The sequence below is a fragment of the Gymnoscopelus microlampas genome (assembly GCF_963454915.1).
Source record: "Gymnoscopelus microlampas genome assembly, chromosome: 13".
In the NCBI taxonomy this organism is placed as follows: Eukaryota; Metazoa; Chordata; class Actinopteri; order Myctophiformes; family Myctophidae; genus Gymnoscopelus; species Gymnoscopelus microlampas.
Genome location: NC_139950.1, coordinates 37088936 through 37108246, shown reverse-complemented (window position 1 = coordinate 37108246; position 19311 = coordinate 37088936). Strand labels below are relative to the sequence as shown.

Genomic DNA, 19311 nt, shown 5'->3' with positions numbered 1-19311 from the left:
CTTTTGAAATATCCATCTAGTCCAAGGACAGATGTGTCACAATCCCTGCTTTACAACATCTGTCATTCTACAGACATGTTGTTGGCCTTGGTTTCAGAACACAGAGGCAGAACAAAAGCCTTTAATTCCTATATCGGTAATGGTTGCTTTCATGTTGCATAAGATGTTGATGCTGCCAATCTGTTGTCTCATCAACACTAATGAGACTTACACAAAGGTATAACTGCTACTTCTGTGTCATGGTAACAAATGCAGAGGCTAGACGGGCAGAAAACGTGCAAAACATGAAAGAACGCGATGGCCGTCGGGATAAGCTTTTCAAAGGAAAGAAAAATAACTAATAAATATCTGATTGCATTGTCATAAAAAAAAAAAAAAAGAAACTTCAAGGATGTACGCTTTGCTAAATATGCCTGATAGCCAAGACTAAAGAGAACAATCAATTATAACAAATGTGTGTCATGGAGGGGGATTAGTGGGGCCAACTGTGCTGAAAGCCCATCTCAAAGGTATGGGTTTTGAGTATATTCTTGAAGGTGATGGGAGATCTGAGCAGGAACTGGGTATAAGCTTATGAGTTGGATATGTGTCAATGCCAGCTAATGCCTCCAACATGGCATGTTGAGGGGCCAATATAGAGCCCACCTCCAAAACCGCTTGGGGTGATTAGATCCACTTACCCTGCGCAATGAAGTTCTTCTCGAACTTCTGCAGGAACTCAAGGTACAGCAGATCATCTGAGGTGAGGGCCTCCTCACCTACAACAGCCTTCATAGCCTGGACGTCTTTACCAATCGCATAGCAGGCATACTGGTAGAAGGCAAAGAAAGCAACGTTCAGTCAACACATACTGGTTTAACTCGGGTCTATGATCTACACAACATTTGTGAGGGGATGCAAAACTATAATGCATATATTTTTCTCCCATGGCTTTTCAAGGGCTCCAAAGTCTTTAGTAAAATAGATTAGAATTCGTTTACCAGCTGGTTAGAGACGTCAGCATGGTCCTTCCTGGTCATTCCTTCACCAATGGCAGACTTCATCAAACGCGACAGTGACGGCAACACGTTGATAGGTGGGTAGATCTACAATAAAGCGCACAGGTAATATTCAGATATTTAAAACAATTTCATACACCAATAAACCTATGTGACAACTTGCTCTATAAAGTTACGCCATTTAAGGTGCATCTCTAAATGGTTATAGCAATGTCAGGGCCTGGAAACTGTGCCTTTTAGGCTTACGGTATGGGAAGTGATATCAAAGCCAATATCAGGGACAGTCTAAACTGAAAGTAACAGCATAGAATAACCCATTTCTAGCACTAGAACTAGCCCAGGGATAGCCTAGTAACATGCCTAAGACAGAGAGCAGTCCCTGAACCCAATATTGAGAATGCCTGCTTCAAAGGAAAGTTGAATCAATCAATGACTATGGCTAGTACTGTACCTGTCTGTTATGCAGCTGTCTGTCAACGTATACTTGTCCCTCAGTGATGTATCCAGTCAGATCAGGAATTGGATGGGTGATGTCTGTCAGAGCACAGAAAATACATTAGTATTCATTTACCTCTGCTGTATTTACTAACCACAAGCTATCCAACAATCGGGGGAAGTAACCAGTCCCTCACCAACTGTGCATACAGTATACCGATCTAATCAAACTCTTCTTAACTAGGAACCAATATTCTCACACACACACACACACACACACACACGCACACACCTGCAATATGCGCAAAAAATGCAACACTACTCAAATCAGTTCAGGAAGCATGAACCAAGAGGGACAACATATGTGGTATACATCAACTTACAACTGTATACAAAATTCATCTCATCGCCAAGTAAAAGTCTCAATGAAATTTATCTGGTGCTCTGGATCAACAGAGGTAAAAGCAAATGGCAGAATTGCCTCCCTGTGATGCTTAAAACAGAGAGCCCCATTCAAACAGATTGGGGAAGCCATTTAGAGAAGTTGCTATAATAAACTTTGGCATAAAAAAAAAAGTCTCCTCTGGACATTTCATACACACCTCCCCCAGCCCTTCAACCACTGACTCACCAAGAGGGTGATGCATGTGTTATGTACTGTATTCACATACTAATAGAACGTTTAGATATTGTATTGATATATATTATATAAAGTGAGATTTAAAGCCCACAGGGGACATCTTACTGAAACAGTAGTCAGTGATTGAGATATTCACAAAATGAGATTTAACCAACTTTAAAATACTGTGTAAAATACTGTGTAATCTGAATCTCTTTAATCTTTGATTCTGGTATGTCTTTTATGTATAACAGAGTTCAGAAACTCAACCAGAGAGAGAGACAGACAGACATATAGATCGATGTATATAGAATAGCAGTAATGAAATTCTTATTTAATTCTGGATAGCACAGGAAGGCATTAATATACACTTAAAGTGCTCTGACCATCGTTTGGCATGGTGAGGATGGGGATCTGGGTGATGGAGCCATTCCTGCCCTCAACTCGGCCAGCACGCTCATAGATGGTGGCCAGATCTGTGTACATGTAACCAGGAAAGCCACGGCGGCCAGGCACCTCTTCCCTGGCAGCGGACACCTGGTCAGGGTAGGAAACGGTTGTTAGACAGAGGGTTCATTTAGCCTACCATATTCACATGGTGGCTATTTTGCTCTTACTTCGTACTCTAGAACAGTGGTTCTCCAAGTAGGGTCCAGGGGTCTGGTGGAGTCACCTTAAGACAAATACTGTATAACAAAAGCGGTTACGTTTGGTGTGGAGACATTCCCCAGGTCTAGCTACAAGCAAGACATCAAAGGATTAAAAGGCAATGGATGCCCTGCACCAAAAGAGAAACCACATCCATGAGTTCAACTTAAATATAATATTTTTTTTCTTCCAGTGGTTCTCTTAGTTACACGAAGATTGTTCTCATTAAGCACGTTTTTAGTAAATTATAAAAGCTTTTTATTTTTTTATTTAATTGTCATTTCCAAAGCAGACGATCGTCTTCACACAAGTTGACATGCCAGTTTGTCAATACAGCATCACAGTGATTTGTGCCGCTTCGTTCATGAACTGCGCACACAGTAACTTAATATTGATAGCAACACATTAGACATGGACGCCACACCGTTATAAGACTCTATGCGGTCTAGACGATCTATGGTGCACGGCACAATTGCATCGAGGGGGTGTCCGGCTCAATTTCGCTAGTTAGACGGGCGCAAAGCTCGGCGCAATGGGGTTGTATTAAGTCTCTAAATTAGTCATGGGTGTGTTTTGGGCATAAAATACATTTTACCAATCAGTGCCTTCTCCCCTTCTTTTTAAGAGCAAGGTGCGCATGAAATGGCACATTGCTATTGAAATGACGGATTGGAGGAGACAATTTTCTGCTGAGGAAATGTTAAAGTGTGTGACAATCAAGCAGCATTAATAATGTGATACAGCCTAATAATTTCAGGAGACAGGGGAAACTGGCATTTTGGGCATGCACAAAATCACACCTTCCACCACACTCTCTTCATTTAGATTATGTCCAAGACACATCTGTGATATCTTGACATCATCAACTTAATAATCACACGCATTCTCAGTTATGTTTTTATTTAAACCACCTAAAATGGATATGGAGGACTGTTACTGTTGTCCATTGAGCAGAGATAGATAAAAGAATGCCTGCCAGGAGGACATGGATTCACAACATTCTTACGTGATGAGGTATTTGAAAATATTTATCAGCTGAAATAAACTGCTTATTGAAGTAAACGGCATGAACCTTTTCTCTCACTCTCTTCGTCGCTCTGGTCTCCAAAGACGCATAGAGAAATTTGCATCATTATTCACAACATTCTTATTAGTGAACTTCTTGAAAAATCAAGTGCTTGAAAATGGTTTATAATATTATTGCAAGTAGTGTGTGCGCATTGCGAACCCGCATCCCTATATAGGTCAATCTACCATCTAATGCACTCTAACAGTAACGTGTCAAGACTTCTTTGACCGGGGTGGGGCACATGAAAGAGGGGAATGGGGTATTTGTGTGCACACAAATATGTGCACGTGAACACGAGGCAAAATAATACAATTACCATTCTTGTATCATCTACCCATATCTACTTTAATAATACATTACAGTGTCTTACTATTTGGGTGCATTAGTAAATGTATGCTGTGAGGAACTGCTCCGACTGGTATTGTTGTAGTCATAGATCTCTCTGATGGTCAATTTACAAACGTAATTTTCTGTTTTCCTCTGAAAGAAGCCACAAACATTGTATTTTGCAATGACCTTGTCAGCGGGCCCTGGGTAGACAACCCGGCCTGGCGGACATTGGCGGATATCTGCGCTTTGAGGAGGAGCACAGCACACCGTTCTAGTTAAGGGAGGCAATCTGCAAATCTGCCCCTTCAGTAACTCTTGCCTTAATTTCTCATACATCGCAGGAAACACACTTGTAACGTTCTAGAACGCTGATTAAATGTTTAAATCCAGTGTTTTCCACCACTGAAAAGGCTTGCATGTCACCGAGATGGTGCTTGTTATTTCTTGAGCGTGAGCCATGGGTCGAATTATGTGCGAGTTTGGGGAGAAACGTACAGAAAAACAACCACAGCACATGGCTTCCCTTGCACATATGGGGGACTCGGATTAACAATGAAATAGCGTGAGAATCGCGATACGGCTTGTAATTTCGGTACACTGTATCGAACGTCAATTTTGATTCATTTTCGGTACGTATCGAATATTACCAAATACGATATTTTGGGGGTTCTTGACATGAATACATTTGAGAAACACTGATATAGCAACATAGGTTTTTCAGAAAACCGTTAGGATTTAGGAGGCATTTGTAATAAGTTAAGACCAACACGTCCATGGGCGCTAAATGGGCGGAAGATACTTCGGTATTTAACAATGTGGGCGTTGGCATGAACAACTGCGTCGGTTGGAAAATAGCAATGATAATTTCACAGTGCGTAGCGCCATCTTGCGCCGGGTGAAGACAGGGCCCTCGAATATAACCTTGAATATCAAATATAACTATAAAACTAACAAATGTATAGTTTGAGAATAAAATAATATTGTTTTTAATCCATCAGTTCACAGGAGGCAAACAGCAGGTTGCAGATTCTGTTATGAGTCCACCTAAAAACAAATGACAAGAAAATCCCTGTTCCATTAGTTATACAAATTCAAAGCTTGCTTTTGAAGAGAATACGGCATTCATCCTTGGGCCCAAAGGTTGATGAGTGAGCCAAACACTTGTGAACTGTGGATTAAATGCAAAACACATGAATGGGAATAGAAGTTAAATGTCGTCCTGGCTCTTTGTAAGTGGTTAAATACCCAAAGCTTTATTGTTGCAGCACATATGTGCCAAGGTTATGGACCGGAATGCAAGAAGAGAAACGCTCTTTCACATGCACATACACCATTTAAAAACCTGGCTTTGTGTTGCCGGCATATTGAGACAGCAAAACGTACAACATAATAGGATTATTAAGACACATAAAAGGAAGAGGCGAGAAGGCCTGTCTTCTCACCACAAATAGGAAGGAGGGCAGTGGGGGTGGGAGGGCCCTCCCCCTCCCTCCTTCCTTTTAGAGGCAAGCCAGCGAGAATAATGAAGTTAAGGTATTTCCTATAAGGCTGAAGGACACGTTATCCTCCCTTTCAGCAAGGGACACGAGACATTAGTGAGTTTATCACCCATCTGCAAAACCTCTCACCAGATGTCTGGAGTTGGTGTGAGCAAATACATTTACACCCTAAATCTGCTACTACCGCAGTGAAATGTCAAGCACTTCAGGGATTATTCTAAATGTACTATGCATGTTTACAGTCCTCGTGTTAGGCATGTAGACATTTTTCACCATGCTGATGAGCACTATTCTAGACACAAGTGTGTTTAGATTTGTCAAAATGCTGATGTTTCTGATGAGCACTATTCTAGACACAAGTGTGTTTTCATCATCTATCTAGTTGTCACACTTCAGCAGGGAATGCCTTGCAGGTACGTGTCAACACATTCCTTGTGCACAGACTGGAAAGATTATACTCATAGGGCTTTGAGTTGACAGTTTTGGTGTATATTAGTATATTAGTCTTTATTACTTTGAATTTTGAAATAATAATAGTTTCAAGAAAAGGAAAAAACAGCATTTGAGGAAGGACTACACCTAAAATCTAACCGCAAATATGTCTGCAATCATATACCTTTGGTTTTATAGCAAAAACGGAGAAAAAAACATATCTATCCTTGAAATACATTCCTTAACATTTGCATAAGGGTAGATTATTTATGATACAGGAAGATTTTTTAAATAAATTTCACTTTTAAGTATGAATGATATTTTGTATGAAAACGATTCATATAGTTGATGGATCTTTCATATAATGTCATGACGACAAGCCTTTGTAAGAAAAGTTTGTACAGCAGAAGGAGCACAACAACAAGAGTTAAATGCATGGATCTGGTAGGTCAAAGAACAGCTGCCTGATATTATGTACAGCAATAGAAGAATCAGCCTTGTCAAGGCTACATACCACAGTATGAAGTGAGTGACAGTTCATAAACCATCGATATTTGTATTGCTGTAAGGCTGAGTGTCCATAAAGTGCTTTTTTTCCTGAGCGCCAGCTTTCTTTTTCAATTGTTCCCAATGAGCAGAGAGCATATGCAGCTACCTAAAGAAAAGGCACTATTCAGCGTCTTTTTTTCAGAGCGCTCTGACTTTTGTGTGTGGCTGCTCCTAGCATTCCTAGTTGAAAATTTAGACCAAGTGTTTGACTTTACTCGTGCGATTTAGCATTTTTGTCTAATAAAATATTCAATCAATCAAAAGTACCCGGTGTCGTTACCACAGTACTAATAACGTTAGATATTACAAGCAATAGGTTATTTATAGACGGTCATTTACACAGTAAAATTGCTCGTTTTCGCTTGCAGTTGTGGCACACTATTACACCATTACTCAAAGCTTGACCAATCCGTGAAGCCGATGAGTTGGGTATGCTGTTGCCTGCACCCCGCCGACAGAGATTCGGTGCGTCCTCCACAGACCCGCCAACAGACAGATACGGACATTCGTGGTTTTTCAGTTCTAGACAAAAGCCGGTCCAACTGAATTCCCACTTGGAGCTGCACATATATGGGCATTAGGCCTGACCTCAAAAAGCACAAAAAAATTATAATATCATGATTCGACTACAGGCAGTATTTGGACAATCAGATTCGACCATATCAATTCTTAGTCAGGGACAGGCCTAATGGGCATAAGCCGATGTGGGCATATAGGTCAGATTGGCAGTTCTGGACAACCGGATCTCATATCTGCCTATATGGTCGGATCGGTGGTTCTGGACAACCGCTGATCCGACAAACACCACACTCCTTTGGGGCCTCTACAAAACGTGTGCCGAGTTTGAAGTTGGTCGGTCGGAAGCGCAAGGGAAAGATCCTCACACACTCACGCATATACACAGAGATTTCATGAACTTATAGAAGGACTAGATTGGTGCCCCCGGCCTACTCGGGAATGATGCAAGTTGGGAACGCATGCCCCACCCGGGTATACAATACCCATTGTCGGAGTACCTGTTGTAGACGTCTGTGTCCCATTTATGCCCATATTTACAATTTAGTCATTTAGCAGACGCTCTTAATCCAGAGCGATATACAGTAAGCATAGAAAACACAAGGTAATACATCAAATGCATATATGGAGATACCCGAAGGACAGATACACACTCCCACGACGCATTCAGACATTTGTGTAATTTATATTTAGAGTATATCTCTGCTGTCAGTCAGAAACCATGGACCATGTCCAAAATATTAACTTTTCAGGAAATGGGGGGAAAAAAAGTTTTTACAATACTGCCTCAAAGTTGGTATGGTGACTTTATACATTGTCAGATAGTTTTTTTTTTCCTGTTTGACTTAGTCACTCTAGTCAATGATGGAAAAAACAGCTACCTAATCTTCAAAGTTAATACTTTTCATTGGTTCAATATTTGTAAAACCCACACAACAACGTGAAGGGTGCTCAAAAGGACTGATTCATAAAAGTAAATACGTTGAAAAATGGATAGCACTGGTTTCTGCCCGACAGCGACGATATTTAGAATATATACCAGAGCGAAGGAAATGTTTGTGAAAGGTCAAATTGCTTGTTATGGAGACATTGGCCCTCATTTATCAACGCGGTGCAGCCCGAATAATGAGCGTACGGCGTAATCACCGCACCTTTCGGCATTTATCAATATATCCTGACGTGGGCTTCATCCTACTTTACGCTGAGATCTCACGTCTGGTCGAGACCAGTTGTTGACGTTGGCTGCGCCCGTTTATTCCATTCTAGACCTGCGGAGCAGACGGTCTGACAGGCATCTGGACACATATATCCACTCCAAAATGTATATCTACACTAATAAATAATCCCTGTGAAAATATAACATTTTATAAAGTAATTTAAACAAACTGCTTTAACAGTCATTTGGTTAAGCTTGCAGATCTGCATGGCTGCGTTGGCTATTTGAAAATAGCAGATCTACAAGCTCACAACAGGTCCCATCGCGACGCGTTGTGAGCTTGTAGATCTGCTATTTTCAGCGCAGCAGCGATTCTGCGAGATAATTTTCGGGGGCCCCGACATTCTTTTCATGGACAGTGAGGTCTACAAACTTACAGTAGCTTGTCCTATGTTATGGAGTTATGTCATAGAGAGTTATGTAGGCTACACAACCTGGCTGGGTTAAGGATATAAACCCGACGCTCCAATATTAACGTGGCGGCACGGAATCACTGCATTCCGCCCGAGTCTCATGTACCGCTACGCTACGGAAAGACGAAGTTGGGCGCGCGTGTGCGTGTGTGTGTGTGTGTGTGTGTGTGAGAGAGAGAGAGAGAGAGAGAGGGGGGCGTGTGTGGCGAAGCGAAGCGATTCTTATTGGCTTTTCATGTCTTTGGTCGTATTCTGGTTCGTCTTCATGTCGTAAAATCGGGGCGTTTTGAGAATATTTAAGGGCGTTTTATTTAAATTCAGCCGTGACATTTATCAACGCTGGGACCAAGTGTACGCTCGGATCAGCTGTGTAGGATGCGTTGATAAATGTGACTTCGACGTTGGTGTACGGCCGAATATATGGAAAAATATGCGCCGGTTTATACGCTGCGTTGATAAATGAGGGCCAATGTTCCATTGCTGTACCTCTCTCAGAGCCTCGGCATAGGAGCTCATGTCTGTCAAGATGACAAGGACGTGTTTCTCACACTGGTACGCCAGGTACTCGGCTGTGGTCAGCGCCAGACGTGGGGTGATGATTCGCTCGATGCTGAACAGAGGAGAAAACAAGGTATTTACTACATGAACTATTATCACACCCTTACAATTTGACCCATCTGTAAAAGAACTATCAAATATAAGAATACACAAATTTGGGTCCAACAGGAACCGACTGTAGCCTCTTTTACATCACACACAGTTGAAGTGGTGCAACATTTAATTGAAATAAACAATTTAATAATGAAAAGCTCTTCTTTTAAATAAAATAATCAATTTTGGGAAGAAGAAAAAATCTAAACGTTGAAAAAATAGCAGATCTACAAGAAGTCAAGCTGACTTCGGCTTCGATTTAGTGGAATGTAAAAAATCTATTAGAATATTGCTTTGATTCGTTGATAACATATATATATATATATATATATATATATATATATATTTATTTTATTTTATTAAAACAACCCACTTCAAGAATATTCCATTAATCAAAAAGTAATCAATACAATAATTGATAAGAAAATAATCGATATGTGGAGCCCTAGACAATTGGCAACAGAATCTTACGTGGGGTCATTGGCTAGGTTCAAGAACAGACAGACGTTGTCCATGGAGCCATTTTCCTCAAAATCAGACTTGAAGAAGCGGGCAGTCTCCATGTTGACCTGAGGGACAAATAATAACTTAAGAGGAACCGAGGTAGTATAGAAGTAGACCTTGGCACATTCTAACAAAAGTCATTCTAACACATAATTTCTGCCTATGTGAAAAGAAAATGGCACCCATGTGACTCTGCTTTAAAGAACATCACAATGGCTCAGGAAACATGCAGGAACAACACTGCACTGTAGCACAAATTATTCTACAGAAATAGTATATACCACAGGAAACATCAAGGTTCTATTGCCATGTAAACATAAAGTACAACATTTCCGACTGTTGTTGAGGTTTGCTGTGACTAACCAGCCCTTTTTACATCATTATATTCATTAACTGGATTCTCCTTTTTCAAAAATGCATAACCACACACTGACATGTTCAAATCCCTATTCACGCTAGTCTGCCACTATGCAGTGCATTTCCACTCTCCCGAAAGAGACTTACCACAATGGGGTGTTAATTGGCAGGGAACTGGGAGAGGGATGGATTAGGGTTTAGCAACTAAAGCAGAGGGGTGTGTGCGTGTGTGTGCGTGTGTGTGTGTTACAGGTCAATCACTCCACAGTTGTGCATTAAAATAGACGAGAGGCGCAGCTGAGGAAGAGAGAATTTGATACTGCCTGGTTGAATCTGTTAAAGGGTCTGCTGAATTAGTAACCTGTCAACGTGGCATAGGGATCTGCTCAGAGACGCAGAAGTAACAAGAGCGACTTAAATGTTAAATCACCAGGTGAATGAGAGATGGGGGAGAGGAGGGGGCACAGGGTGTCACGTCAGGGTTAAGAGCGGGGGATTAGCATCAGAGAAGGAAAGAAAAACAGACAAGCAAAGAAAATGTGTTCCTCAATCAGTTTGGTTCACTCACCCCCATAGCTGCAAAGACGATGGCAAAGTTCTCTGAGCTGTAGTCCATCACATCCTTGGATTTCTGTACCAAACCAGCCTGGCGACAAATCTGGGCGGCAATCTGAGAGGATAAAACAATGGGATAGTCATTGTGTCTTAGGGTTAACATGTCAACATTGGCCAAACAGACAGTCCTTTCAAAATTATTGAACACCATCAAAGCCCAGAGTCTGCCTAGTCGAGTACTACAGGGATTACTTATTTTGTTTAGGCCAACCACAGAAGTTACTCCCACCATGAGTTTCCACTGCAGAGTTCAAAGTTTTTGCAATTGTTTTTGGATAAATTATGAAAATACGTTCTGTATCAAACAAAGGCTTACGACATTGACACAATTTGTTCAAGGCGGCAGAAGCTCAGGAAGTAGAGCTGCCATTTGTTCAGGAACCAGAAGGTTTCGTCTCGATTCCCGGCTCCTCTTGGCTTACTAACAAAGTGTCCTAAAGCTGTTCAATAGTTGTCCAATATGTAGGATGGGTTAAATCCAGAGGACAAATTCCAGGTACATGCAAATGTACAAGGCTAATCCACCATTATTTATTACAACTAGATAAGTCAATACCCTCAATAATCGTACAGGAAATGATGATTACAAAACCAACTAATGGCTTCAAATCCACAGTTGAGATATCAACTGGTGTCATTTTGTCGTTGAGTAAAACGTAGATCTATTTAAAGCTAAATGTTAACCACAGTAGAGCTTTTTCCTTTTCTGTTTTACCTTTTTTAGTTGAAACATTTGGAACCCATTGCCAACCCGGAGCATGGTGTGTATATGTACATTTGTATACATTTATCCAAGAAAAAAATCTAAGATTTGCAGCCCTGTGCTGGTTGAATAAGTGTATGGATGGTTAAGTGGTGGTCAGTGATGCTCTATGATTAGGAAACTGAAGAGGAGAGGAATTTCACGCCTATCACTTAATGTAATAGCTGCCGTCCGCTGATCCGGCCTGACCTCCCAGTGCACTCTGAGCTGAGACACCTGGCCCATGAAGGGGGACTGCCGTGCACATGACCCCATGACATCCGTTTAATCAAACGACAAGCCGGAGTTTCTACATCGTCCCAGTGACACGACAAGTAGGCCGCTATCATTAGGCGGACAAGGCGGCCCCTGTTTAGCTGCATTTACAGTACAACCGAGCCATGATGTCCATTCAAGCACCGTCTCCCTTCCTTTTGATCATGGGTGCTTCAACTAGTGAATTGAACGATTTCTGATGAGCTTTATTTAGGCTTAAATTGCAGCAGGTGCTGATAAAAAAAGGGAGCCTAGCAGTAGACCATAAGCATGCCACATACTGTAGGAATGATGAATGACACAAAATTGTCCAATGAACTTATTTGATGTTCACATACACCATATCTTTGTATATTAGAACTTTGCTGCATGGATCTGATTATAGCATTAGCCTCTGTGACAAAGAAAGGCTGGGTAGAACTGTAAAGTTCCTACAACAGGTGTTGTCTCTGGAGTGCCCTTTTCTACTCTTATTAATTTAACCACTTTAAACCTGGCGTCCACATTTTGGGCTCTTTTTTATTAATCATTTTACTTTTCAAAAATGTTCGAAGAATTTCAAAAATGTGAAAACATCTTCTAAATTTGCCCACATGCTCACAATGTGCCGGCATGCGATGCGTTGTGAGCTCGTGGGTCACATTGTGATTTTTTGCTATTTGTCGTATGATAAGTATATAGGGCTTAAGTGGTTTTATATTTGGTTTGCAGTTGAGCCCCGGGGGACAGCTCTAGGCAATGACACATGCACCGTCTCAGTCTCTACTCATGGTAGCTCTAAGAGCTTGACTTTACATATGGCAAACAGTTCATAACCGTTTGGATCAACTGAAACAATAGAAACGTACAGTCTAAATATAGCCTGATTACTCATGTCAAGGTGCTATTGGTGTAGGGTTCATGAGAACTTGAAAATATAGTTTTGTCTACTATATAGCAGTGCTTTTATTTTGTCCTTTGGAAATGAAGCATGAATGACTGAGTCTTGAAAATAGTGAGGACATATCCGCATCAATATGGGTCTCTACATTCCCTTTCAACCAAAGGCGAACAAGAACAGGGAAAGGCCTTGTATTCCAAAAAAACTCAATTTGCTTTGAGTGCTGTAATAGATTGAATCAATTTGTTTCCCTGTATACAATGGAGTTCCTCCAGGGCCACTCTTTTTCACCTTGGGACCAGATCTGAATTTGCTCTACCCAACTTTAACATTACCATTATGAAATAACCTCCTTTACATAGGATTGTTTCCATGCATGTTACATAGCCGACAAGAATAGAGGACTCTCAAGCTTACAGCTCAAGCTTGTCATCTTAGTTAGCTTGTGTTTAGAAGAAAACCTTGGTGTTGAGTGTATTAGATGGGGTGAAATTATTTTCTGCTTCCTATGACGGAAGCAGAAATTAAGACTACACAGTCTTCTAATGCCGACTCAAAAACCTGATTCCAAAGTATTTCTACTTTTCATATTTAGGTATTCCCACACATAACAGATAAAATATCTACAGGGCCATTATATTCTTATTACAATACAAAAAGTTTGCTTTGATGCAATCTCGGAATACTGTAGGCAGGAAGATGTGGTTGGAGAAAGAGAAATGTTTGGCCTTGAGCACTGACCTCTATGTACTCTCTAGACTAGTAGAGCTAAGTCGCCAACAGTAGACTGTAGTTGTGAGAAAAACTGAGGTGATTCGGCTTTGACACAAGATATTCCCTGCTTACACAGAGAAGTATCACTGTGTCTTTCATAGCCCAACTTGCATCTTTAGTAAACAACACAGGGACTTGCCAGGGACTTTATATTTTTGCCATTCATTCACACACACATACAGCACACATAATGAAAACACAAAGAGAATACATTACTCCCTCCCTAGATCCTTACCTTAACCTGGCCTAAACTTAACTATACTAACAGTGCCTAAACTGAACCAGCTGCACGGCAACTACCATGTAGAGAGAATCACCCTATTTTAATATTGTCCCCAACAATGATCCCAAGAACCACACTTTAGCCACACTGACCTAGCGTCCCTATTCTGGGCATGTCATAATAGGAAAACTTTATGGGAAAATAGGCAAACATTCACCAAAAAAAGCAGATCTACACACCATGACGTGTTTTGAGCTTGCAGATCTGCCATTTTCGGGAAGATATTTGTTGTATAACTCAGAAGAAAGGAAGTATATTAGACCCCAGGGGACCCTGATCATCCAAGTATATAGGGTTTAAGTGGTTATGGTTCAAGTATAAATCCAAACCATTACTTCAACAAATCAATACAGATAAATTATTTCATTACGGTAATCAAACAGCACATATGTGACACAAAAAAAGAGATAATGAAACTTTTCTAGGATTTCAAATGTCTTTGCTCTGATATCTGTTTGGCTCTTAAAAACATAAAGTATTTGTTGTAACTGATGCCCTATTTAATTGGGTATGCCTGAGTATATATTTAATCAAATACTGAGTAAAAGGAAAGCAGAGCAAGTTTTTGTTCACCATGGAGACGTGCATCATAAGGCTTTTACTTGGTAGAAATTCATACTGTACATTTCTTTGCATCATAAAATTTTTTTCTTTGAAATTTCATGCGGCAGGCCTGGGCAGGTCTCACCTCATTGTGGGGCAGCCCAGCGGCAGAGAAAATTGGGATCTTCTGTCCTCTGGCAATGCTGTTCATGCCATCAATGGCAGAGATACCAGTCTGGATCATTTCCTCAGGATAGATACGGCACTGAGGGTTGATAGGCTGGCCTACAAACCGCAGAGCAGGAAAAGAGATTCAGCTTGGGAAAATGTTTCCTTGTCAACACCAATATGCATTCCAAACTGTCCTAACAGTCCATTGTGGTGAGATAATAATGCCTAATTTATACTCTGTCACATGACACATGACGTGTTGCTTGCTGACAAGACCTGATTTTCAAGCTAACGTGTCGCAATATTTCTGAAGATTAAGATATCTTAACTCCTTCAGTGCCACTCGACGTCTAAGACGTCCGTTGTAACATAAGCCCTGTGCCACTGGACGTCTAAGACGTCCAAAAAATAATAATTTCAGAACCCAAGATATCATGATTTGAAAATGTTCTGCTCCATTCACTTCTTGTTTAACTTATTACTGAAAAAGGCTGTATCTCGGCTCCTAAGCACTTTTTTTTACAATGAATGTTGTCTCTGGCACTCTGCCAAACTGACAGAAATAAGTCAGGCACTGAATGAGTTATGGAGATTAAGTTCTATTAAGTTATCTAATAAACAAACCTTTTCCACAAAGTATTGGTTATTTAAAAAAATTATATTCTATTCTTCAGTGGCGTTGGACTACCAACAGGAGGAACAAACAGCAGCTGAGTTGAAAGAGTCAGCCTTGATGTTTGTGATCAGAAAACGGAGTAGGCGGATGGCACCCACACACATGCTGCTGTTCAGCCATTACAAAATAACTTTAAAAAGGGGATTTTCCTCGGGTGTGGACCCAGTGTATCGCTTCTATATTCAAATGTACAAGTACAAATTACATTTTCTTTTTAATATCAATTAGGGGTGTGCCGATACACTAATTTCACGAAACGATACGATACGATATTTGGCTCACAACTTCGATACGATACGATACGCACTTTTTTTATTATGAAAATATATGGAGGAGAAAAAAAGAAAATGCAAACAAATAATTCTGTTTTTGCATTATTCAGACATGCAAACTTGTAGCTTTTCAGCTACAATAGCCGTTTTGAATCCAAATAGTATGACACCTGACCCGAAAAAAAAACATGTTGTCACTCTTTTCACTTCGGGGCCGTTTGCATGCCTGATTATTATGATTGTAAAAAAAAACGATATACGATATATCGACACACCCCTAATATCAATGCATTGCCGTCTTCAAATTCTGACATTTTCCCCAAAAAGTCTTTCCAGAATCGTAATTTCTTTTTATAGCAGAACAAATAGCAGATATACCACGTGTCACATTGCGACTCGTTGTGAGCTTGTAGACCTGCTATTTTTTACTATATTTGAAATAGGGCTTAATGTTTTCCCTTCCTAGAAATGGAGTAAAAAGTATTTGTCTTTGAAATGTAGTGGAGTGAAGGTAATAAGTATACACAAATATTAATAAAATACTAATTTAAAGATGCTCAAACAAATGTACCTGTACGGTAGTTAGTTACTGTCCACCACTGCTCATTAGCGCCATGTCTTTTTGGGTAACAGACTGTACATATATAGGGATGGAGCTCGAAAACCGGGTCCATTATATACCCGGGCATGAATTTATCGAGACCCGGTTTTCGATAAGCTTTAGGCTTGTCGAGCCTGTTATCGAGTGTAGCGGCCCATGACGTCATGTCTAAACTATCAAAACAAGAGGCGATCAAGAAATAAATCTAATCACCCACGCTGGCACAAACATGTTGGTCTAAAAGTGTATTGATAGCTGCAAGTTGTGCCAAACAGCGCTGTCCGTCCCTCAGTCTATCGTTGCAGAAAATGGCAGATCTACAAGCTCACAACGTGGTGCGAACAGACGCAGTGTGAGCTTGGAGATCGGCCATGTTTGGTGCGTGACACCGTCGTACGATGAAGTATACATTGCGCTTTTAAAGTGACAGTACACACATTAACCGTTTCTTCAATATTATTTTCCAAAAGTAAAAAGGTCACTTGCCTTCTGTCTGTTAGAAAAGTACTGTATTTGAAGGCCCTAGTAAAATGTAGTGCAAGTGATATATTTTGGTTAAAACAAAGAAAAAAGAATAGAAAAAATAACTATGCATTTTTTGTTTATAAAAAGTTGAAGAGACATGGAGATTTTATAGTAATTATTACAGTACTATTCATAATATAAAGCCATTTGACACTTATTGCACATTATATGAATGGTTGTTTTAATGATAGGCAAAAATATTTTTTACTTTTGTCATCTTCATTTAATTTTAGATAGTGGTCAGCCACAAACTCACTGTTACAGCTGGCCAATAAAAAAAGATACCGGTTCTGTTCAGAATTTTTCGCCTCACGTCTTTTTTCTTAATAATAGAAAAAGATCGATAGTGGGCTCGATAAAAGCTCGGTTCGATAAGCAGCCTCGATAAGGTGCTCATTATCAATAAAAATTAACGAGCTCCATCCCTATACATATATGTATTATTGCTACTAGTGTTGATGATGTCTAGACTCTAGGATACATTATTGTATGTCTTTAAATGTCTCTATGAATTGAATACACAGGACCACAATGGAAATAAGCCCTCAGGGCTTTTTGTGTTATCCTTTTATCCCCATTGTATAATCGTACTGACTAAATACTTTATTAACAGATTTGCAAAATACAATCAATCAATCTCAGAATACAATGAAAACGTGTCTCACCCATAATGTCGAGGTAGTCCTCAGCCAGCACAGTGGGCCCACGGTCAATAGGTTTGCCTGAGCCATTGAAAACGCGTCCTGCAGAAAGAAGGTACGATTTTCTCCTTTAAGCAAAGACGAGGTTCAGCCTTCGTTCTCATTTGATAAATAACTCATATTTCATTCATTTACTTCAAGGTTCATGACTAAGAACACGAATATGAAATTCATTAGATGACTCTTCCAACCCAATCTGATCCATTATGTTTTGTGTCAGACAGATTGAAGAGGCTCTTGTTGAATCTACATAGCTTTGCAATTAATAGATTAATGATGCTTCAGAGACAAAAGGAGGGTTACTTTCCACTCCTATGTAACCTTGTGCGGTGCTGAGATGATCATACAGACAGACATTCAAGAACATTCAGAGAAAAGGTCAGACATTAAGCTCTAAATTTCAATTTGTTGTCATGTCCCTTTTACTATAGACACGACAATTCACAAAATGCATAATATAAGTGAACTAAGGATAAAAAGGGGAAATTGCAGAATATACAACATTCAGTGCACGTTGAGAGCACAGTTTATAAAAGCTCAGATGCTAGCTGGGGATTTTAGCCCTTACAGGTGGAGAGGTGGGGGAACAGGACTAGAGACAGCCTGGATGTAAGGGCAGCTCTTGGACAGCAAAGGTTATTTACAGACAAATGAGCACTTCCTGCTGGTGGACTAGTAGTGGGCTTGGTCAAAAGCAATTTCATCCCATGGCAATGGTAGGGAGGGAAGTGCTTCATTAATCTTTAAGTGGATGAGAGGCGTTGCCCATGTTGTCCAGCATTTTCCTCTCAGCCACCAAATTCACTGTGTCCAGGCTGGCCCCCAGGAAAAGACCCAGCCTTCCATAGCGGTCAGTCTATCCTGTTGTGTTTGCAGCTTTTATGCTGCTACCCCAACCAGCACACAACCGCCAAGATTTAAGCTTCGCTGTAGGACAAAGTATCAATTAGACCTTATGCCCATCGCGTTCAACTTACCCAGCATGTCCTCTGACACAGGCGTACGCAGGATATCACCGGTGAACTCGCAGGCTGTCTTCTTGGCATCGATGCCTGATGTCCCCTCAAAGACCTGAGAATGACATTAGCCTCTGTATGTCACACAGGTAACCAAGGAAGAACTCTGCTTCGCTTTCAAACTTGATGGGTTTGCAAGTTTGATGCCCTGCAGTTGAATCGGTACAGCTGATACTAAAGGAGTAAATGGGTGTATGGTTCTAGTGACAGACCACATCTAAATGGTTCTCCAAATAAAAGGGGAAGAGGGACATTTTGTTTGCCAGCTGGATATGGCTGTCATGGACGCCAATGCGTCAAAATGTAACGCTGTCAGTGGAATATTGCTGACACGTCTGCATCAGGAACGCTACATCAATGTTTTAGGCTCAAAATACTTCTCGTGCATACAGGATTTTTAATTAGCACCTACAGGGAATTTAGAGGAAACACTGTGCTGTGCTGGGTTGTTATCGGACAAATGGCTCCAGTCTACTGCCATTAAACTAGAGGCCAGAGAGTTATAATTTAGTCAGTGAAGTGTGGGTGATGCTTCTTACTTGGACAACAGCCTTGCTTCCTATCACCTCCAGGACCTGTCCACTTCTCTTTGTGCCATCAGGCAGGGTCAGGTGCACAATCTCAGCGTACCTGGGGAACTGGTCCAGAGGTACACATTAATTATTACAACTTTTAGTCAGAGAGCATGTCAAATTTAAGAACTGCATTTCTAAATTTCGGACTATAAGCCCCGACTTTTTTCCAATTTTTCGACACTGCGGCTTATATAACGGTGTGGCTTATCTATGGATTTTTATAGCTAACGGCCACTAGGGGACCTCCTAAATCTAGGGATTTTACACCCGCGGTTTATAGTCCAGTGCGGCTTATATATGTACAAATTATTCAATTTAGCTGCTGCGGCTTATATTCAGGTGCGGCTTATATTCAGGTGCGGCTTATAGTGCGAAAATTACGGTAACACAATTGGCCCAGTTTGTGGACTCTGGGAGAGAAGCCG

The 19311-nt window shown here is 40.7% G+C and overlaps 1 protein-coding gene across 1 annotated transcript in view; it reads right to left on the bottom strand.

Moving 5' to 3' along the window:
- Positions 1 to 19311, bottom strand: part of atp6v1ba (ATPase, H+ transporting, lysosomal, V1 subunit B, member a) — a 32293-nt gene that overhangs the window by 1141 nt on the left and 11841 nt on the right. The window contains exons 3-13 of the mRNA XM_084076591.1: positions 18851 to 18949; positions 18273 to 18366; positions 17260 to 17337; positions 14495 to 14634; positions 10805 to 10906; positions 9847 to 9944; positions 9211 to 9334; positions 2439 to 2589; positions 1450 to 1532; positions 981 to 1085; positions 681 to 810 (exon numbers count right to left, since the gene is read on the bottom strand). Coding sequence (XP_083932717.1) covers positions 681 to 810; positions 981 to 1085; positions 1450 to 1532; positions 2439 to 2589; positions 9211 to 9334; positions 9847 to 9944; positions 10805 to 10906; positions 14495 to 14634; positions 17260 to 17337; positions 18273 to 18366; positions 18851 to 18949 — 1204 coding nt within the window. The remainder of the gene's footprint in view (positions 1 to 680; positions 811 to 980; positions 1086 to 1449; positions 1533 to 2438; positions 2590 to 9210; positions 9335 to 9846; positions 9945 to 10804; positions 10907 to 14494; positions 14635 to 17259; positions 17338 to 18272; positions 18367 to 18850; positions 18950 to 19311) is intronic.